The 22,964-nt window shown below is 41.1% G+C and overlaps 2 protein-coding genes and 1 pseudogene across 3 annotated transcripts; 2 read left to right on the top strand and 1 right to left on the bottom strand.

Annotated features, from left to right (window-relative positions):
* Positions 1-2,660: 2,660 nt before the first annotated feature.
* On the top strand, positions 2,661-11,833 carry LOC148070524 (uncharacterized). Its single transcript, XM_087801085.1, has 16 exons — positions 2,661-3,071; positions 3,252-3,460; positions 3,556-3,616; positions 3,689-3,784; positions 3,913-4,077; positions 4,156-4,281; positions 4,362-4,582; positions 4,662-4,720; positions 8,024-8,206; positions 8,878-8,963; positions 9,062-9,282; positions 9,430-9,439; positions 9,496-9,625; positions 9,673-10,189; positions 10,237-10,334; positions 11,769-11,833. The coding sequence occupies exons 1-16, from the start codon at positions 2,661-2,663 to the stop codon at positions 11,831-11,833; spliced, it is 2,658 nt and encodes an 885-aa protein (XP_087657211.1).
* Positions 11,834-12,693: 860 nt separating this feature from the next.
* On the top strand, positions 12,694-14,952 carry LOC148070523 (keratin, type II cytoskeletal 8-like). Its single transcript, XM_087801511.1, has 9 exons — positions 12,694-13,086; positions 13,265-13,473; positions 13,570-13,630; positions 13,703-13,798; positions 13,933-14,097; positions 14,176-14,301; positions 14,381-14,601; positions 14,681-14,739; positions 14,819-14,952. The coding sequence occupies exons 1-9, from the start codon at positions 12,694-12,696 to the stop codon at positions 14,935-14,937; spliced, it is 1,449 nt and encodes a 482-aa protein (XP_087657637.1). The 3' UTR covers positions 14,938-14,952.
* Positions 14,953-16,466: 1,514 nt separating this feature from the next.
* LOC148070522 (keratin, type II cytoskeletal 8-like) lies at positions 16,467-18,672 on the bottom strand (annotated as a pseudogene). Its single transcript, XR_015712920.1, has 9 exons — positions 18,259-18,672; positions 17,874-18,082; positions 17,719-17,779; positions 17,551-17,646; positions 17,317-17,481; positions 17,113-17,238; positions 16,813-17,033; positions 16,671-16,733; positions 16,467-16,617 (listed from the first exon to the last, which is right to left on the bottom strand). The product of XR_015712920.1 is annotated as a keratin, type II cytoskeletal 8-like (transcript).
* Positions 18,673-22,964: the final 4,292 nt, after the last annotated feature.

The following is a 22,964-nucleotide window of genomic DNA, read 5'->3' as shown; positions in this document are numbered from 1 at the left end:
CCAGCAACCTCAACCCTATTTCCGACCTCCCGCCACCCCTCCCTGCCGACAAGCACCCTGCAATCCGGGTAAAGAAAATTCTGGATGTTAGTCGCCGAGGTCAGGGAGATCAGTACCTTGTGGGGGATACGACAGGAGGAGAGGTTTTTGTATTTGTTTATTTTTATTTTAGATCGCCTGCAGTCTGGACTCCTTTGTTCACCTTCAATTTTGGTTTTCCTGTTTGGACGTGTTGTGCTCTTGAGATTCGCCGCATCCATATTTTGGAGTTATTTGTGTTTTGAGAGACTTAATTAAAGAACTTAACTTTTAAAGAAGACTTTTTATTTCCGCACTGAAACACTGAAATCTCTATAAGTCACAATGTTAAGATAAGCTTTAATACATTTTGATGTTTGGCACAACCATTTGGGGGCCTGATAAATAGACTTGGTTGGTCAGTTTAAAGTCAACCTTTACCACTCGATAGGAATGGATGTGTGAAGAAATACAGCCTCTTCCCAGTCATGATGTTACGAGAATTAGTCAAGTTGTAAAAAATAGCAGAATTAATTGATTAGTTAAAGCTCTTGATCTTTCGCAATTATTTATAAAGGGTATATAAATTATATGTATTAACAAGCACATACACTTTAAAATAAAATATCAGGTTTAATATGAACTGTTGAGATTTCACTAGTTAGGAAAAGCTAGAAAGATAATATGCTTATTGACAACACTAACTGGTAAAACACCATAAGGAAAACTAAGACCAGAATCTGATGGCCAGACTAATCATTCTAAATAGATGTAGTGAGCCAGATTTTACGCAAATAACGTTTTAAGTAGAGAATACAGATGCAGTTCATCTATTAAGCATGTAAGGATATCAGTGCCATCAGAATATCGAATAGTTTAACATTTAAAATGTTGAAACTTCAATTTATTGAATTCAATTATTCAACAAAAACAAATTAAACCTATCTATATAGAAATTATTAAATGTAGCCATTAAATATTTTAATGGAACTGATCTACTTCTATAATCGAAGCACAGTTTTTAGTTTCATCAATAGCAAGAATGGAAGGATGGCGTTGATTCGTTTTTTTTTACCAATAGTACTGTATGTAACACCCTTTAAACACCTTAAACAGTCTCTGCCGATATTTAGCTAATGTTTTTTTCAGGCACATACGAAAGAAACCTCTCCAGCTTTGAGTGTGGCAGCCATGACCCATCCTCATACCAGAGTAATTCAGTAAGTAAGTAAGTAAGTAAAGGTTATTTTTAAAGGCCACACTTGATTTTTCTTACGCTAATATTTACTCATTCAATACTCTATCTTTTCATGATAATACACCTTGGTCCTCTGTGTCTAAATCCAACCAACCACGGAAGGCCCCACAAAATAAAAAAAATCTATCTAACCATATTTCATAACACAACAACACACGTCAAAGTCATTCATCATCCTTCTTTTTCAATCGCCTGCGTAGTAACAGAAACATAACACTTTATATTTGATAGTAGAATGATTTGATAAATTCACTTCTTTGTACATGTCCAAAAATTCTGTATATTAACAATAAAACATTTTGCTCATAGTTAATTGTAAAACATCTACTATGTCTACTGTTCAAAGTTTTGGGTGACATTAATATATAAATATTTTAAACTTTTATATAATAGAAAAGATTCATCAAAGATGAATGATTGAGAATGAAAGACATTTTAACATATTTTAAAAGGAATGGCCTTCAACAGATTCTGACAGACCAGGTTACCTGGCTTTACTGGCTGGGCCAGTGGAAAAGGAGTGGTACAGCTAAGGGGGCATTTTTGGTAAGGACTCTCCCGCTACTACAAATGTTAGTGGTTGAAGTCAGCCATTTATGAAACAAAGTTTTAAAGAAAATCAAACACAGAAGATGAATTTTAAAAAATTTGAATTAAACCTACCACGCTGCACAACACATCTAGAGTCGTGGACACAATTTGTTTGGATATTGAAATCCCATCTGTAGTAAACACAGGGTTTTATTATCAAACTTTTAGTTTATATGTTCTTAAAAAGTATGGCATTATTACTTATATAGTGATTTATTGGTGAAAACAGTATTCTAAGGACACGGCTGTTGAAGCTAGTTTTAGCTATGGTGCAAACTAGCCTAAAGCTCACACATCACTTATCCTAATCATGTATATGTCTTGTGAATAATCTCCAATATTTTTTAATCCAAACCTGATCAAACCATCATATTGAGAGTTTTTTTTGTTTTTAGAAATCACTATTTAATGATCTGTGTCATTCATGATGGATATGTCAATCAAAGACATAAAAAGTTGCATATTCTTCTGGCAGCCCTTGAAACCGGCACAACAGTGGGACTTAACATCTAACCAAACTGTCAATAATAGATTAAACACTGAAGATATTTACATATTATAGAGGAATGGCTTTCAACAGATTCTGACTGACAGGGTCTTCTGGCTACACTGGATTGACACTTGAAAAAGGAGGAGTACAAGTGAGGGGGCCTTTTTTGGGAGGACCTCCCACCAACACAACAAACATTTAAAAACCAGCAGAAATCAGCTAAACGATGAGTGGGACTTCAATCTCAGCAACACATCTTCACCTCTGTAGTCAACAGCCGCAAACTTCAAGAGCTTCAAGATAATGTCAGTCAGGAAGTCGTACTCTGTCTCTGGTGGCAGCACCAGAAGTTCTATTGCCGGACCAGTGGGCAACTTCTCTGTCAAGAGCAGATCAAGCTATGGCGTTGGTTCTGGCTTCAGTGGAGGATCAAGCTATGGTTCAAGCTATGGTTCAGGCTCTGGCTCTGGCTCTGGCCTGGGCTTTGGCTCTGGCTTTGGCGCCGGTTCCGGTTTCAGTGTGTCGTCTGGTGCAGGTGGATTTGGTAATGCAGGAGCTGGATTTGTCGGCCCCCGAATTACTGCTGTCCAAGTAAACCAGAGCCTCCTGACACCCCTCAACCTGAGTGTTGACCCCCACATCCAGGTTGTCAGGACCCAGGAGAAAGACCAGATCAAGACTTTGAACAACCGCTTCGCATCTTTCATTGACAAGGTTGGTGCACAAATATTTTATCTCGAATAGAAAAAAAAATCATAATTCTCATAATAAGTGATTAATAATACGTGTAATTTCACAGTGAACTGTAGCATGTTTTACAGAATGGACCATTCATATGTTATTTATGACTTTTTTTTTTTTTTTTAATCACCTTCTTTGATTGTGTTTTCAAAGGTGCGTTTCCTGGAGCAGCAGAACAAAATGCTGGAAACCAAATGGAAGCTTCTTCAGGAGCAGACAACCCCCCACTCCAACGTTGATGCCATGTTCGAGGCCTATATTGCCAACCTGCGTATGCAGCTTGATGGTTTGGGCAATGAGAAGGTGAAGCTGGACGGAGAGCTGAGGAACATGCAAGTACTCGTTGAGGACTTCAAGAGAAAGTGAGCATTGAAAGGATTTGAAAAAAAAATCTTATTTGTTTTTTTTAACATGTCTCAAAATGAAGATCGGTGCTAAGAATGTCTATTGCCACCAGGTATGAAGATGAGATCAACAAACGTGCAGCTGCTGAGAATGAATTTGTGCTTTTGAAGAAGGTTAGATTCAAATTGTGACTGGATTACAATAGTTATAGATGAATTATCCTTTAAAATATCTTTTCTCTTCAGGATGTGGATGCAGCTTTCATATACAAGGTGGAGCTGGAAGCCAAGGCTGATGCTCTTCAGGATGAAATCAACTTCCTCAGAGCTGTCTACGAGGCTGTAAGTACAAAGTTGAACACTTGTTTTCAAACTTTAAAACTCTAACATTTATTCATTCCTGGTCTCTACATGCTCAAATGTTTGCTCATCCTAGTGGATTTCTTTATTAACAACCTCTATGACTCCAGGAGCTTCTTGAGCTTCAGTCCCAGATCAAAGACACCTCTGCTGTCGTGGAGATGGACAACAGCCGCGACCTGGACATGGATTCTATTGTTGCCGAAGTGCGTGCTCAGTACGAGGACATCGCCAACCGCAGCAAGGCTGATGCAGAGACCTGGTACAAACAGAAGGTAAGCTGTTGAGTATAGTTGGAAAGGATTTGGACGAGGATCTGCTGTGAGACTTAAATCAATGTGTTTGACTTGAAGTTTGAGGAGATGCAGTCCTCTGCTGGACAGTATGGTGATGACCTCCGCAACAGCAAGATTGAGATTGCTGAGATCAACCGAATGATCGCCCGTCTTATGAACGAGATTAAAGCCATCAAAGGACAGGTACAGCAGGACGACTAAACCTTGGCCATTTAAGATGAGTATTGTTGATGACTGAAACTTGTTTCACACGTCGTTTACAGAGAGTCGGTCTTGAGGCTCAGATCGCTGAGGCTGAGGATCGTGGGGAGCTGGCAGTGAGGGATGCCAAGCTGCGTATCAAGGACCTGGAAGACGCTCTTCAGAGAGCCAAGCAGGACATGGCCCGCCAGGTCCGGGAATACCAGGAGCTGATGAACGTCAAGCTTGCTCTGGACATTGAAATCGCCACCTACAGGAAACTGTTGGAAGGAGAAGAGAGCAGGTTTGTGGATTCATGCTTTCTTTATTGAACTTGCCGGCATATAAGACACAAATTAAACTAACAATTGCTTTGATATTAGACTGGCAAATGGAGGAGCCAGCGCAACTGTTCATGTGCAGCAGTCATCTGGAAGAGCTGGTAAGTCCTTCATTAAAAGAATTAATCTCCTACTATACCTGGATCTAGAAACAAGAGCTAACATTCATGATCTTTTTCTGAAGCAGGATCATCATCAAGCTCTTCTGGCTATGGCTTTTCTGGGAGCAGCTTGGGAGCAGGTTCTGGTTATGGATCATCTGTTACCAGGTCATCATCCGCATCAACCCGTTCAATGAGAATGTATTAAAAGAATGAGAAAGTCCTCATCATCAAGATTCAACAATGTCAATAAATACATTTGAAGTCACACAAAAAAGATTCTGAGTCTTTTTTTCATGTCAGAATTATACTGAAACTGAAAAACAATTAAGATATTATTTGGACAGTATAGGTTTGAGCCTGAGCTGGTTTATTAGATGGCGATTGTCAAGGGTCTAGTTTTGTCTAGCTCCATGTAATGCATTCACAAGAATCTTTAGAAGCCCCAGCGGGCAATGGCCGACAACTGCATTAAAGTTCTCACAGTAACAATAATCTGAAATTACTCCGTTAAATTATTTAGTAGCGTGAGAAGAAACAACTTTCAAATCTGTAGAAGACAGTCAACCAGTGTTGACAGGGTGAGGAAATGGTCTTCTTTGGGATGTCATCATCTAGTGACGCTTCAAGGCCTTGCTAGAACTTCCCCCGTTATACAGAACTTGTACTTTAGTTTGGAGATGATACTCTGGTTTACTACAAACAATAAAGCAACTAAGATTTGTGAAACATCAGCTTAAAGTCCCCTTATCACAGAGAGTCTATCCAAATCAGTCAAATGTTGCAATAAAGAGTCAAAGAAACAGCAGAATAAGCTGTTTGAAACATTTTTCAATGGCACAACCCAGATACTTCATTCAGCTGTTCACCCCAGAAATGAATGTTCCAAACCAAAAGTGGCACCATTGAAAAAAAGGATAAAATAATTTCCAAAAATATACAATATATACAAACAATCTACACTTCGAAAGGGAACTGGATTTTGTAGAGCATTGATGTCAAACTTAATCACACAAAGGGCAAAAATCTTTAAAGCAATCCAAATAATTGGCCAAAGAAAATGTGTATTAACTAGTGATGGGTTGATGAGGCCTCATGATACACTGTCATTATTTTGATAGGCCACTAGATGGGACCCTCCTAATAAACATGGTATAATTTCCACTGAGAGGGCCATCTTTTGTCGCCCTTCAACTGTTACATGACATGGCATCAGCTGTTCCCAGAGACCGCACCAACCAAATCGTTATTTTGTTTTCATTATTTGAAACTCCAATTATCTGCAATATTTTTTCAGTGTTTCTTCTTGACAAAACAAATTAATCCACGTTATCAGTTTTATTCATATTGTCAAAGTTCTATGTTTATTTTTACCGTGGTATGTTCTCATGCTTATTGTTGCAGAGGAGGAATCACCAGCTGCAGGTGATTGGGCAATCAAGGAGCGAAGCTCAAAGGTCCGACGGTCCGTGAAAGCATCGCCAGAAGAACGCTTCTCGACACATGAACATACATTTTGTTCCAGATCGTTCCGTCGCTACCTCAATATTTATAGTATCTTCTGGCCACAGCATGGATCCAGCGGATTTAAAGTATATTCGCCACGCTCTTAGAGTCCAGGCCAACCGCATGTCGGCGCTGTAGAAAATAACTGGAGAACTGAGCGCTTCAATCTAGACTTTGCCGTCGCTATGAACCCCATGAAGTCCCAGCACAGCGCTTCTTCTGAATCGGCAGATCTGTTGTGTGGAGTCCCTCAAGGTTCTGTTCTGGGTCCTTTTATTGTTTTTGCTGTACTTGATTCCCCTGGGTAAAATCATTCATAGATTTCCTGATGTTTCTTATCACATTTTTGCTGATGACATCCAGCTCTTCTGCTAGTTTGATCCAAATGAGCCCCAGAGGCTGAACAGCTTAGTCAATTGTTTGCTAGAAATCAAACAATGGCTGAGTGAAAACACTTTACAGCTAAATGTGGACAAAACTGAAACTCTGGTGATTGCTCCTGATGATAAGGTTCCAGGGTTGAGTCAGTACTTGGGTGACTTAGGTCAGTCTGTCAAACTGAGCCTGAGAAACCTGGGTGTTGTAATCGACAAAGACACTATAGAAAACTCACCAGAAACTGTTTCCTTCAACTGAGAAAAATCTCTAAACTTCGGAAAATGTTGTCACACATGATCTGGAGCTTATAATCCATAAATGTGTGTCTTCTCGTCTGGACTATTGCAACAGTTTGTTGTCATGTCTTAACAAGAAGGAGCTGTCTCGCCTACAGTTGATTCAGAACTCTGCAGCGAGAATTCTGACCCACTCAAGTAGAAGAACTCACATTTCTCCGATCCTTAAAACTCTTCACTGGCTTCCAGTTTCTTTCAGGATCAACTTTAATTCTGGTGCTTACTTTCAGAGCTATTCATGGTCAAGCTCCTCCTTACGTCACTGATCTGATCCAGCATTACACCCATGCTCGGGCTCTGAGGTCTGTGGATCAGAATCTACTGATGGTTCCACGCATAGGTTCAGGACTAGAGGAGAGAAATCCTTCCAGGCTGTTGCTCCTAAGCTTTGGAATGATCTTCCCCTCTCTTTGTGCTTGATGGAGTCTACTGACTCTTTCAAGAAACATCTTAAGACGTTTTTATTCGTGCAGGCTTTTCTTTGATTTTCTGGAACTCCTGTTTTGTTCTCAGTATTATCTTGACCTTTAAAGTATATACTTGTTTTGATTGTTTAAGCGCTTTGTGACCCTGGTCTGGAAAAGCGCTATATAAATACAAATGACTAACTTACTTATTAACTTCACTCCTCTCGCTGCAGCCGTGTTTTCTCCTTCTCCTGCTGCTTCTGCTGCGAGTCACACTCCAACGCCAACCTTCAATAGTCCTTTTTCAATGTGAGCTAGTTTTTTTTAGATGACTGACTCAGAAACTGCTGAGCCTATGCAACTAGGCAGGACTAGGCTAACCCAGACGGAGAGGTCCCACAGACTAACTCAGGGCCTCTGTTTGTACTGCGGACACACTGGTTGCGTCCTCCACTCCTGTCCTCTCCGACCCAAGACTGTCTCTGGCAACCACTCTGAGTCTATTAGACTGTTTGTGATTCCCTCTCCTTCCTCTGCTGTCGTTCTGGCTCTTCCATGGCTTCGTCTCCACAACCCACCAATCGACTGGGCTAATTCCTGCATCTCTGCATGGAGTATTTTCTGTCATTCTCACTGCCTTCGGTCTGCTAAGTTTCCTTCTCAGTCTCCTTCACTGATTCCTATCGCTCCGCCTGATCTCACTTCTGTGCCGCCAGAGTATCAAGACCTTGGCACGGTCTATAGCAAGGATGAGGCGCTCTCCCTACCGCCCCATCGGCCTTACGATTGCGCCATTGAACTTATTTCCTGGGCCTCATATCCCAGTAGCCGTCTTTTTAACTTGGCCTGTCACGAGAGGGAGGCGATGGAGACCTATATCCAGGACTCGCTGGCTGCTGGTCTCATTAGGCCATCCTCTTCTCCTCTCGGGGCAGGCTTCTTCTTTGTTCACAAGAAGGATAAGTCTCTCCGACCCTGTATTGACTATCGCGGCCTTAATGCCTTCACTGTTAAGAATCTTTCCCACTTATTGACCCCTTATTTGAACCTCTTAACAATGCCGCAATATTCACCAAGCTGGCCTACGAAACGCCTCGCATCTTGTACTTGTCAGAAAGCGTGACGAGTGGAAGACTGCCTTCAAGACTCCCTTTGGTCACTTTGAATGTTTAGTGATGCCTTTCGGACAGACTAACGCTTCTGCTACCTTCAAAGCCCTGATCAATGACCTGCTTTGTGATTTTAATAACATTTTTGTTTATGTCTTTTTAGATTACTTTCTCATCTTTTCCATGATGAACATTCAACATCAACATGTACGACTAGTTCTCCAACGTCCTCTAGAGAATAGACTGTTTATTGAGGCAGAGAAGTGTTTGTTTGGGGTCAGTTCTTTACGTTTTTTAGGTTTTATTTTAGGTCAGGGCCAGCTCCAACCAGATCCTGCTAAGAATTAAGCGGTAGCCAAGTGGCAGGCCCCCACTCGTCGCAAACTACAGAACTGAAGCCGACTCTGCCTTCACTTGGCTCCACCAACTCTTTTCCTCTGCCCCCATTCTCTGTCATCCAGACACCTCTCTGCAATTCATCGTGGAGGTTGACGCCTCAGACATTGGAGGAGCAGTACTTTCCCAGAGGTTTCCAGATTACAACAAGGTACACCCCTGCGCATTCTACTCCCGCAAGTTGACATCGGCAGAGAGGAACTATGACATCGTCAACCGGGGCTCCTGGCTGTGATCGCGGCTCTTCAGGTGTGGAGACATTGGTTGAAAAGATCTGAAGTACCTTTCCAGGTCATCACCGATCACAAGAACCTGACGTACCTGAGGGAGGCTAGGCGGTTGAACTCTCGACAGGCTCGTTGGGCCCTATTCCTTACTCGCTTCAACTTCACCCTCTCCTACAAACCTGGAAGCAAGAACACAAAGCCTGACGCACTCTCTCTCCAGTTCCAAGCCCCCAAAGAGCCAGGGTACAAACATTACTTTCTCCTTCCCGCTTCATTCAGGCTGCTGTATGGGACATCAAGATAGTGGTCTTGGAGGCTCAGAGGGAACACCAACCACCGAAGAACACTCCACCAGGCAGACTGTTCGTAACTGAGTCTGCTCGTTCCCAGCTCCTCCAATGTGGGTTCTCAGGTCACCTATGTCCTGGCACTACCCGTACTATCTGCTTTCTCAAGCGCCACTTCTGGTGGTCTGACATGGGCAAGGACGTAAAGGACTTTGTGGCAGGTCTGTTCAAGGGGGAAAGTCATCACATCGCCCTCGTGCGGGGCTCCTTCAACAACTTCCCCATCCTACTCGTCCTTGGTCCCACTTTTCCATAGACTTTGTCCCCCTGGTCAAACTCCCATTAGCCCTAGAGACTGCCGACCTCTTGGTCACCCATGTTTTTAAATCGCACGGGATACTTAATGACATTGTTTCCAACCGAGGGCCCCAATTAACCTCCCAGGTCTGGCAGGCATTTTGTAAGGCACTTGGTTCCACCTCCAGCCTCACTTCGGGCTACCACCCCCAGTCGAACAGACAGTCGGAAAGAGCCAACCAGGACCTGGAATCAGCTCTCCGCTGTGTATCCACCCGACATCCTGCCTCCTGGAGCCTCCATCTGACTTGGGTGGAGTATGCCCATAACTCCCTGATGTCCTCTGCCACTGGTATGTCCCCGTCTATGGTCGCCTATGGATACAACCTCCATTGTTCCGGGCCCACCTTCGATTCCCTCTCACGCACCGCAGCTCGCAAACATCTACTGGCAGACAAACACAGGGTCTCCAGTCCTGTGTACCGGCCTGGTGAGAGGGTCTGGTTGTCCACCAGAGAATCAGAAAACCCTCTGCCGTCAGACTCAAACTTCCCGCCTCGCTCAAGGTACACCCAACCTTCCATGTCTACCTCCTGAAACTTGTCACCACCAGCAACCTCAACCCTATTTCAGACCTCCCGCCACCCTCCCTGCTGATCGACAAGCACCCTGCAATCCGGGTAAAGAAAATTCTGGATGTTAATCGCCGAGGTCAGGGAGATCAGTACCTTGTTGTACCTTTTTTGTATTTGTTTATTTTTATTTTAGATCGCCTGCAGTCTGGACTCCTTTGTTCACCTTCAATTTTGGTTTTCCTGTTTGGACGTTTTGTGCTCTTGAGATTCGCCGCATCCATATTTTGGAGTTATTTGTGTTTTGAGAGACTTAATTAATTAAAAAAAATAGCAGAATTAATTGATTAGTTAAAGCTCTTGATCTTTCGCAATTATTTATAAAGGGTATATAAATTATATGTATTAACAAGCACATACACTTTAAAATAAAATATCAAGTTAAATATGAACTGTTGAGATTTCACTAGTTAGGAATAGCTAGAAAGATAATATGTCTTAAAATTAAACTGATTTGCAGAGGCGTAAAGGGAGGGCTTATTGACAACACTAACTGGTAAAACACCATAAGGAAAACTAAGACCAGAATCTGATGGCCAGACTAATCATTCTAAATAGCTGTAGTGAGCCAGATGTTACGCAAATAACGTTTTAAGTAGAGAATTCAGATGCAGTTCATCTATTAAGCATGTAAGTATATCAGTGCCATCAGAATATCGAATAGTTTAACATTTAAAATGTTAAAACTTCAATTTATTGAATTCAATTATTCAACAAAAACAAATGAAACCTTTCTATATAGAAATTATTAAATGTAACCATTAAATATTTTAATGGAACTGATCTACTTCTGTAATCGAAGCACAGTTTTTAGTTTCATCAATAGCAAGAATGGAAGGATGGCGTTGATTCGTTTTTTTTTACCAATAGTACTGTATGTAACACCCTTTAAACACCTTAAACGGTCTCTGCCGATATTGAGCTAATGTTTTTTTCAGGCACAGACGAAAGAAACCTCTCCAGCTTTGAGTGTGGCAGCCATGACCCATCCTCATACCAGAGTAATTCAGTAAGTAAGTAAGTAAAGGTTATTTGTAAAGGCCACACTTGATTTTTCTTAGGCTAATATTTACTCATTCAATACTCTATCTTTTCATGATAATACACCTTGGTCCTCTGTGTCTAAATCCAACCAACCACGGAAGGCACCACACAATATAAAAAAAATCTATCTAACCATATTTCATAACACAACAACACACGTCAAAGTCATTCATCATCCTTCTTTTTCAATCGCCTGTGTAGTAACAGAAACATAACACTTTATATTTGATAGTAGAATGATTTGATAAATTCACTTCTTTGTACATGTCCAAAAATTCTGTATATCAACAACAAACCATTTTGCTCATAGTTAATTGTAAAACATCTACTATGTCTACTGTTCAAAATTTTGGGTGACATTAATATATAAATATTTTAAACTTTTATATAAAAGAAAAGGTTCATCAAAGATGAATGATTGAGAATGAAAGACATTTTAACATATTTTAAAAGGAATGGCCTTCAACAGATTCTGACAGACCGGGTTACCTGGCTTTACTGGCTGGGCCAGTGGAAAAGGAGTGGTACAGCTAAGGGGGCATTTTTGGTAAGGACTCTCCCGCTACTACAAATGTTAGTGGTTGAAGTCAGCCATTTATGAAACAAAGTTTTAAAGAAAATCAAACACAGAAGATGAAATTAAAAAAATTATTTGAATTAAACCTACCACGCTGCACAACACATCTAGAGTCGTGGACACAATTTGTTTGGATATTGAAATCCCATCTGTAGTAAACACAGGGTTTTATTATCAAACTTTTAGGTTATATGTTCTTAAAAAGTATGGCATTATTACTTATATAGTGATTTATTGGTGAAAACAGTATTCTAAGGACACGGCTGTTGAAGCTAGTTTTAGCTATGGTGCAAACTAGCCTAAAGCTCACACATCATTTATCCTAATCATGTATATGTCTTGTGAATAATCTCCAATACTTTTTGAATAAGACCTGATCAAACCATCGTATAGAGAGTTTTTTATTTTATTTTTAAAAATCACTATTTAATGATCTGTGAGTAGTGTTGTTCATGATGGATATGTCAATCAAAGACATAAAAGTTGCATATTCTTCTGGCAGCCCTTGAAACCGGCACAACAGTGGGACTTAACATCTAACCAAACTGTCAATAATAGATTAAACACTGAAGATATTTACATATTATAGAGGAATGGCTTTCAACAGATTCTGACTGACAGGGTCTTCTGGCTATACTGGATTGACACTTGAAAAAGGAGGAGTACAAGTGAGGGGGCCTTTTTGGGGAGGACCTCCCACCAACACAACAAACATTTAAAAGCCAGCAGAAATCAGCTAAACGATGAGTGGGACTTCAATCTCAGCAACACATCTTCACCTTTGCAGTCAACAGCCGCATCCTTCAAGAGCTTCAAGATGATGTCGAGGAAGTCGTACTCTGTCTCTGGTGGCAACACCAGAAGTTCTATTGCCGGACCAGTGGGCAACTTCTCTGTCAAGAGCAGATCAAGCTATGGCGTTGGTTCTGGCTTCAGTGGAGGATCAAGCTATGGTTCTGGCTCTGGCTCTGGCCTGGGCTTTGGCTCTGGCTTTGGCGCCAGTTCCGGTTTCAGTGTGTCGTCTGGTGCAGGTGGATTTGGTAATGCAGGAGCTGGATTTGTCGGCCCCCGAATTACTGCTGTCCAAGTAAACCAGAGCCTCTTGGCACCCCTCAACCTGAGTGTTGACCCCCACATCCAGGTTGTCAGGACCCAGGAGAAAGACCAGATCAAGACTTTGAACAACCGCTTCGCATCTTTCATTGACAAGGTTGGTGCACAAATATTTTATCTCGAATAGAAGAAAAAATCATAATTCTCATAATAAGTGATTAATAATACGTGTAATTTCACAGTGAACCGCAGCATGTTGTACAGAATGGACCATTCATATGTTATTTATGACTTTTGTTCTTTTTTAATCACCTTCTTTGATTGTGTTTTCAAAGGTGCGTTTCCTGGAGCAGCAGAACAAAATGCTGGAAACCAAATGGAAGCTTCTTCAGGAGCAGACAACCCCCCACTCCAACGTTGATGCCATGTTCGAGGCCTATATTGCCAACCTGCGTATGCAGCTTGATGGTTTGGGCAATGAGAAGGTGAAGCTGGACGGAGAGCTGAGGAACATGCAAGTACTCGTTGAGGACTTCAAGAGAAAGTGAGCATTGAAAGGATTTGAACAAAAATGCTTATTTGTTTTTTTTTAACATCTCACAAATTGAAGATCGGTGCTAAGAATGTCTATTGCCACCAGGTATGAAGATGAGATCAACAAACGTGCAGCTGCTGAGAATGAATTTGTGCTTTTGAAGAAGGTAAGATTCAAATTGTGACTGGATTACAATAGTTGCAGATGAATTATCATTACAAATATCTTTTCTCTTCAGGATGTGGATGCAGCTTTCATAAACAAGGTGGAGCTGGAAGCCAAGGCTGATGCTCTTCAGGATGAAATCAACTTCCTCAGAGCTGTCTACGAGGCTGTAAGTACAAAGTTCAACACTTGTTTTCAAACTTTAAAACTCTAATTAGTACATTTATTCATTCCTGGTCTGTACATGCTCAAATGTTTGCTCATCCTAGTGGATTTCCTTATTAACACCCTCTATGACTCCAGGAGCTTCTTGAGCTTCAGTCCCAGATCAAAGACACCTCTGCTGTTGTGGAGATGGACAACAGCCGCGACCTGGACATGGACTCTATTGTTGCCGAAGTGCGTGCTCAGTACGAGGACATCGCCAACCGCAGCAAGGCTGATGCAGAGAACTGGTACAAACAGAAGGTAAGCTGTTGAGTATAGTTGGAAAGGATTTGGATGAGGACCTGCTGTGAGACTTAAATCAATCTGTTTGACCTGCAGTTTGAGGAGATGCAGTCGTCTGCTGGACAGTATGGTGATGACCTCCGCAACAGCAAGATTGAGATTGCTGAGATCAACCGAATGATCGCCCGTCTTATGAACGAGATTAAAGCCATTAAAGGACAGGTACAGCAGGACGACTCAACCTTGGCATTTTAGTTGAGTATTGTTGATGACTGAAACTTGTTTCACACGTCGTTTACAGAGAGTCGGTCTTGAGGCTCAGATCGCTGAGGCTGAGGATCGTGGGGAGCTGGCAGTGAGGGATGCCAAGCTGCGTATCAAGGACCTGGAAGACGCTCTTCAGAGAGCCAAGCAGGACATGGCCCGCCAGGTCCGGGAATACCAGGAGCTGATGAACGTCAAGCTTGCTCTGGACATTGAGATCGCCACCTACAAGAAACTGTTGGAAGGAGAAGAGAGCAGGTTTGTGGAATTAAGATTTCTTTACTGAATTTACCAGCATATAAGACACAAATTAAACTAACAATTGCTTTGATATTAGACTGGCAAGTGGAGGAGCCAGCGCAACTGTTCATGTGCAGCAGTCATCTGGAAGAGCTGGTAAGTCCTTCACTAACAGGATGAATCTCTTTCTATACCAGAACCAAAAGGTAACCTTCATGATCTTTTTTTAAAGGAGGATCATCCAGCTCTTCTGGCTATGGCTTTTCTGGGAGCAGCTTGGGAGGAGGTTCTGGTTATGGATCATCTGTTACCAGGTCATCATCAGCATCAACCCGTTCAATGAGAATGTATTAAAAGAGTGAGATAGTCCTTATCATCAGGATCCAACAATCTCATTATATAAAATAAAATCAACTTTCCACTGCCACTGTTTACTGTCTTTTAAAACATCATGGAAAAAGATGTTTGGATTCTTAAAAAAAAAAAAAAAGAAAGCTTCTCAAGGGCAACTAATGTGAAAACCCAACTCTCCTGACTCACTTATATCTTTTAAATGTTGTTCTCTTCCTGTGCTACTTTATAAAATTCTACCCTGGTTGAATTCTGGGCGAACGTTATGTCGGCTCAGAAAGGCAACATTTATCATTAGAAGAAACAATAGTGTAATTATGGTATTATAGAAACTTTAATTTACATCCAATATAATTTATTTAACATTTGTTTAGAAATCTGCCACACACTGATAGTAGCCCTTTGGGACACTCAGTGCCTTCATTTGGCGAGGACAAACAACAGCTAGTCCTAAAAGGAGCATTGAGCAGGGGTAGAGAATGGAGAGGCCTAGTCTAATTTACATCAGTGGGGCACAGATGATCATCCTGCTTGTAGAACTGAACGTTCCCTTGGAGGATCACTAAGAGGAGGCAAACAAGTGAAAGCGGTTAAAGAAGAAGGAGCTGGTTGAGCAATACCAAAGAGGAGGCTGGAAGGCACGTTTCAAGCCAATTGAAGTGGGTGTCTGGGTTTTGCTCGCCACTCTCTATGGAAAGTGTTTGCACTACTTGGTATTACCTGGGGCTGCAGAACGCGCATCCATCAAGTCCACCATGAAGGCAGCTGAGATAATTTTCTGAAGGCTTTGGATCAGGACGAACAATGCTACCTGAACACAGGCCAGGGTCTGATAAACCCTGGCTAGGACACCTTAGTTTGTTAAGAGGAGTTAAGACTTATTATCTTAAAAGGCATAAAACGTCTGGTGATCTCAGGAACATCACTGTAGATTTGTCAGAGTGCATCGCATAACAAATCTTGAATTCTGAGAGAATGTTCTGTACTTTGCCTTCCAAAAATAATGAAGCAGTCGTGTCTAATCTTTCGGCTTTTTGTGGTGATAATGCAATGTAAACTGATTCAGGTTACTGGAACAAATATATCAAACTCGTGAATTTCTCTAAGGAGATGAATAAAGTATCTATCTATCTATCTATCTATCTATCTATCTAGAGAGCACATAGTTAGTAGTTAATAGGGATATCAATTTAATGATAAACCACATTGACAAATGCTATAGCCAGGATGGATGATAGGTCGATGTCTATTCCCTAAATTGTAATTTCTAAATACTACTAGGGATTGTTGTCTGAGGTCCTACATGATGGAATAATAGATTATTTTAATATAAAAAATATTGAATACTATAGCATGTTTCCATTTGGAATGTTAAATATGTTTATTTTCCATTCTTCGTAATTATTTCACTGAAATGGTATTATATGGGTATTATAATGTCTCCAGAAGAAAAGACTCAGAAGCTTGTTTGTGTGAATTCACTGTATTTATTGACATTGTTGGCTCTTAATGATGAGGACTATCTCATTCTTTTAATACATTCTCATTGAACGGGTTGATGCGGATGAGGACCTGGTAACAGACGATCCATAACCAGAACCTCCTCCCAAGCTGCTCCCAGAAAAGCCATAGCCAGAAGAGCTGGATGATGATCCTGCTTCAGAAAAAGCACATGAATGTTAGCTCTTGTTTCTAGATCCAGGTATAGTAGGAGATTAATCCTGTTAGCGAAAGACTTACCAGCTCTTCCAGATGACTGCTGCACATGAACGGTTGCGCTGGCTCCTCCACTTGCCAGTCTAATGTCAAAGCAATTGTTAGTTTAATTTGTGTCTTATATGCCAGTAAGTTCAGTAAAAAAAACATAATTTCACGAACCTTGTCTCTTCTCCTTCCAGCAGTTTCCTGTAGGTGGCGATTTCAATGTCCAGAGCAAGCTTGACGTTCATCAGCTCCTGGTATTCCCGGACCTGGCGGGCCATGTCCTGCTTGGCTCTCTGAAGAGCGTCTTCCAGGTCCTTGATACGCAGCTTGGCATCCCTCACTGCCAGCTCCCCACGATCCTCAGCCTCAGCGATCTGAGCCTCAAGACTGACCCTCTGAAAACAACGTGTGAAACAAGTTTCAGTCATCAACAATACTCAACTAAAATGCCGAGGTTGAGTCGTCCTGCTGTACCTGTCCTTTGATGGATTCAATCTCGTTCATCAGACGGGCGATCATTCGGTTGATCTCAGAAATCTCAATCTTGCTGTTGCGGAGGTCATCACCATACTGTCCAGCAGACGACTGCATCTCCTCAAACTGCAGGTCAAACACATTGATTTAAGTCTCACAGCAGGTCCTCATCCAAATCCTTTCCAACTACAATCAACAGCTTACCTTCTGTTTATACCAGGTCTCTGCATCAGCCTTGCTGCGGCTGGCGATGTCCTCGTACTGAGCACGCACTTCGGCAACAATAGAGTCCATGTCAAGGTCGCGGCTGTTGTCCATCTCCACGACAGCAGAGGTGTCTTTGATCTGGGACTGAAGCTCAAGGAGCTCCTGGAGTCATAGAGGGTGTTAATATTACAGTTTGAAAATTTAAAAACAAGTGTTGAACTCGGTACTTACAGCCTCGTAGACAGCTCTGAGGAAGTTGATTTCATCCTGAAGAGCATCAGCCTTGGCTTCCAGCTCCACCTTGTTTATGAAAGCTGCATCCACATCCTGAAGAGAAAAGATATTTTAAAGGATAATTCATCTGTAGCTATTGTAATCCAGTCACAATTTGAATCTTACCTTCTTCAAAAGCACAAATTCATTCTCAGCAGCTGCACGTTTGTTGATCTCATATTCATACCTGGTGGCAATAGACATTCTTAGCACCGATCTTCATTTTGAGACATGTTAAAAAAAACAAATAAGATTTTTTGTTCAAATCCTTTCATGCTCACTTTGTCTTGAAGTCCTCAACGAGTACTTGCATGTTCCTCAGCTCTCCGTCCAGCTTCACCTTCTCATTGCCCAAACCATCAAGCTGCATACGCAGGTTGGCAATATAGGCCTCGAACATGGCATCAACGTTGGAGTGGGGGGTTGTCTGCTGCTGAAGAAGATTCCATTTGGTTTCCAGCATTTTGTTCTGCTGCTCCAGGAAACGCACCTTTGAAAACACAATCGAAGAAGGTGATTAAAAAACAACAAAAGTCATAAATAACATATTAATGGTCAATTCTGTAAGACAGACTGTGGTTCACTTTGAAACTACACGTATTATTAATCACTTATTATGAGAATTGTGATTTTTTTCTATTCGAGATAAAATATTTGTGCACCAACCTTGTCAATGAAAGATGCAAAGCGGTTGTTCAAAGTCTTGATCTGGTCTTTCTCCTGGGTCCTGACAACCTGGATGTGGGGGTCAACACTCAGGTTGAGGGGTGCCAGGAGGCTCTGGTTTACTTGGACAGCAGTAATTCGGGGGCCGACAAATCCAGCTCCTGCATTACCAAATCCACCTGCGCCAGACGACACACTGAAACCGGAACCGGCGCCAAAGCCAGAGCCAAAGCCCAGGCCAGAGCCAGAGCCAGAGCTTGAACCATAGCTTGAACCATAGCTTGATCCTCCACTGAAGCCAGAACCAACGCCATAGCTTGATCTGCTCTTGACAGAGAAGTTGCCCACTGGTCCGGCAATAGAACTTCTGGTGTTGCCACCAGAGACAGAGTACGACTTCCTGACTGACATCATCTTGAAGCTCTTGAAGGATGCGGCTGTTGACAACAGAGGTGAAGATGTGATGCTGAGAATGAAGTCCCACTCATCGTTTAGCTGATTTCTGCTGGCTTTTAAATGTTTGTTGTGTTGGTGGGAGGTCCTCCCCAAAAAGGCCCCCTCACCTGTACTCCTCCTCTTTCAAGTGTCAATCCAGTATAGCCAGAAGACCCTGTCCGTCAGAATTGGTTGCATTTTTTAAGTTAATAGAAAGTCTACATTTCACCTTATAGTCCCATTCTAAAGGTAAGGGAATGCCTTTTAAGGCGCTAAACTGGTCATACAAGCAACCGAACATACAAAGAGAAGCTTATCTTTGGGTGTATTTCTAGTCTGCAAATGTGTGTATTCTGCAAGGACAAAAAACAGCTTCATAGCATATTGCAGGTACCATGATTTATTAAAATTATCAAATGACTTTGTTGGGATGTGAAGCAATTAATGTCACCTCACTTTTAAGCATAGGCCAGATTTAATTGGACATTCTTCTTTGTAGAATAATAGCAGTTAAGTTAAAAAATGTGTGTTTTACTTTGATGATGATCAGGCTCATTATGTACATGGTTTGGATGCACTGGAGTTCTTCATCCTTCCTCCTCATTTCTTATATTTTTTAAATGATCGGCTTCCTCACTCTTAAGTTCTCTTTGACTGAGTCCTTGTACGCTTAACTTCTGCTTTTGTATTACCAGGGTTTGTGTCAGAGATAGGTTGTGTAGTCAGAGCATCTGATCTTTTCCAGGAATATAGTCGATATTTGGTTTGAACTTCATTAGCCGAATAAGAAGCCTTTGACGACGGAGGATGGTGGTATCAATGTCTTCTGCGTTGATGAGAGTCACTAGGGGCTTATGATCCATGAGCAGCTTCTAAGCCTCAAGGCCACACAAATATGGGTAGAAACACTCAGATGCCCATACTCCAGCAAGACATTCTATTTCAATCTGAGCATACCTGCTTTCTGCGTCATCACTGTACGTGAACACAAGCTAACATGCTTCTCCTTTACAGTGTGGCTCTGCATGAGAGCTCCTTTGAGGCCATAGCTGTTAGCATCTGCGTTGACTACTATTGGTTTAGCTGGATCGAAGAACCCTTAAACTGGGGCTGACGAAATTAATTGCTCCATGTTTTGAGTAATTTGTTTAGATGTGGCAGGACTATGGACGGATCTAATAGGTAGCTCCCAAGATAATTAACCATCCCCAGAAGCTTCCTCAGTTCACTGATGTTTCGGGGTGGATCCAATGATGTAATAGCTTTGATACACTGTGGGCTTTGGGATATTCCACCTTTGGTCACTACCCATCCAAGGAAGTTCCCTTCTGACTGGCTCAACCTACATTGTTCCTTATTTATCCTTAAACCAGTAGCTTTCACTGTCTCCAGGACCACCATGAGTCTTTTGTTACGTATGCTCAGCTTCTGCTCACATCGAGTAGATTAGGGCATTTACCTGCACCACTTTATCGTCATCCATCAGCTGGGATGCTACTCAATATTTTACAAACTTCTGTCTCCCGTCCGGCAACGCATCGGGCTTCAGAAAGTCAAACTGCTACAGCGGATTAAACTTCGCCATGGCGATGAACTTCTCTGTCACTCAGTTTCCATTTGTCTGCCCATAGTAGGTTTTTAGTTCTGACACCATGTGACGTTGTCAGGCTAAAAGAGCACTCGAAGTGTTCTTGAACAGCCCACCATTATTTATTAGCCACCTGCTAATCAGGACATAAGAAAGCTGGCGTCTGACGTCACATGCATGTGGACTACATTTTCTTCAACCTAACACCTTCACATGACATACAACGGTTATATTTCTCCTCTTTTGTGATGTGTTTACTCAACAGGAAGTCTGCCTAATGAGCTACGTCCTTGTGGTTTCCACCACTAATAGGGACAGTGATCTGGGATGAGACCATTGTGATACAGTGTAGTTTTACCCTACTGATGATTACTGATGGTTATGGTTGTAGCAAAGGTAATCCTGCTTCATATGCAAAACGAAAGCATTACTATAGCATTCGAGAGATTCTTACAAAAATCTAATTTCAAAATATTTAGGATATCAGATTCCAAGTCTAGTTATCAACCGATTTGCCTATGTGTCTCAAAACCTTTGCACTTGATTGAATTTTTTTTTCTTCTTAAATGCTGTTGCCGTTTGTTGAGTCTTCCTCATGCATGTACAATTTAAGAACATACAGGCAGAATGGTTTATGTTATTTGCTCACTTGCCTTCATTCTCACTTAACGTAATGCTTGCAAAATGATACGTCCAAAAATGAAGAGAATTTAAATATGGTATCATCTTGAACATTATATTTTATCATAATGATCTCAAATGGTATCATATGGTTCTTGTCTCCAGAAATACAAAAAAATACTAAGCAAGTTGTTTGCGTGAGTTCAAATTTAGTTTACATTATAATATTTTTTAACACTTATTGACATTGTTGGATCCTAATGATGAGGACTATTTTAATTTTTAATACATTCTCATTGAACGGGTTGATGCTGATGATGACCTGGTAACAGATGCTCCATAACCAAGCTGCTCCCAGAAAAGCCATAGCCTGAAGAGCTGGATCATCCCTCTTCAGGAAAAGATCATGAATGTTAGCTATTTGTTCTGGTATAGTAGGAGATTAATCCTGTTAGCGAAGGACTTACCAGCTCTTCCAGATGACTGCTCCACATGAACAGTTCTTCTTATCTAAAACAATTTTTACTGTCTTTTCTGATCATTCCATTAACTACAAATTGAGTGAAGTTATATTTGAAACCTTGTGTTGATAGCATAATAAACAACACTAAGTTATTTAGTAATACAATTGGTTTTTTTTTATTTGGTTTCATATTTTGTTCTCTCACGTCCTGTTCACATACCTCTCAGTCAACTAATGGCACCAGGCTGGGTCTCATCAGCAATCAAGACACCAACCTCAACCACCTGAGTCAAGACCCGTTAAATTGGATGGACTTCATCAATCCCTCTGCAGATCTCTTTCGGGAAATTAGGTATCCTGTGTGCCAGATTCAAGATTTTCCTGAATTGGTTTGCAGGCATCATCATCCTAATCATCGCCACCATCATCCAAGTTGTAATTGGTGTCAACATCATCTTCGTCTTTGTCATAATCGTCATCATGGTCATCATAATCATCATCATCATCATTGTCATCATGTTCATCATAATCATCATCATTGTCTTCATGGTCATCATAATCATCATCATCATCATCATAATCATCATTGTCATCATGGTCTTCATGGTCTTCATGGTCATCATGGTCATCATAATCATCATAATCATCATTGTCATCATGGCCTTCATGGTCATCATGGTCATCATAATCATCATCATCAACATCATCAACATCATAATCATCATAATCATCATGGTCATCATGGTCTTCATGGTCATCATGGTCATCATAATCATCATAATCATCATTGTCATCATGGTCTTCATGGTCATCATGGTCATCATAATCATCATAATCATCATTGTCATCATGGTCATCATAATCATTATAATCATCATTGTCATCATGGTCTTCATGGTCTTCATGGTCATCAGGGTCATCATAATCATCATAATCATCATCATTGTCATCATGGTCATCATAATCATCATCATGGTCATCATAATCATCATAATCATCATCATTGTCATCATGGTCATCATAATCATCATCATGGTCATCATAATCATCATCATTGTCATCATGGTCATCATAATCATCATCATGGTCATCATAATCATCATAATCATCATCATTGTCATCATGGTCATCATAATAATCTTTATCATCATTATCATCATTTTCATCATGGTCATCATGGTCACCATAATCATCATTGTCATCTCCATCATCATGGTCATTTTCATCATCCTTATGGTCATCACCACTGTTCTCCTGCCACAGTCCAAAATATACGCAGCGACTCTAAATTAAGATGATAATGTTTTGATGTAAGGTTAGTCTTTACTGTCTATTCATTCATTTATTTTCTTTACCGCTTAATCCAGACCTGGGCAAAGTGCAGCCCTGGGGCCACATGCGGCCCTCGCAAAGTATGATCATGTATAAATGGTTCTAAATATAATTTATTAACACTTCCCTCCTTTTTGAGTGTAATATTTTGAGTGTATATTAATTCTCCCTGTTTTTTTTAAGTAAATTGACGAAATGTTTTGAAAAAAACTCATATATACAAGAATAAAATTGAAGCTTATTTAGCTTAATAAATGTCACGGCCTA

Source organism: Callionymus lyra, chromosome 10 (genome assembly GCF_982586985.1).
Source record: "Callionymus lyra chromosome 10, fCalLyr1.hap1.1, whole genome shotgun sequence".
NCBI lineage: Eukaryota > Metazoa > Chordata > Actinopteri > Syngnathiformes > Callionymidae > Callionymus > Callionymus lyra.
Note: the sequence above shows the minus strand (reverse complement) of the source record. Positions and strands in the feature narration are given on the sequence as shown.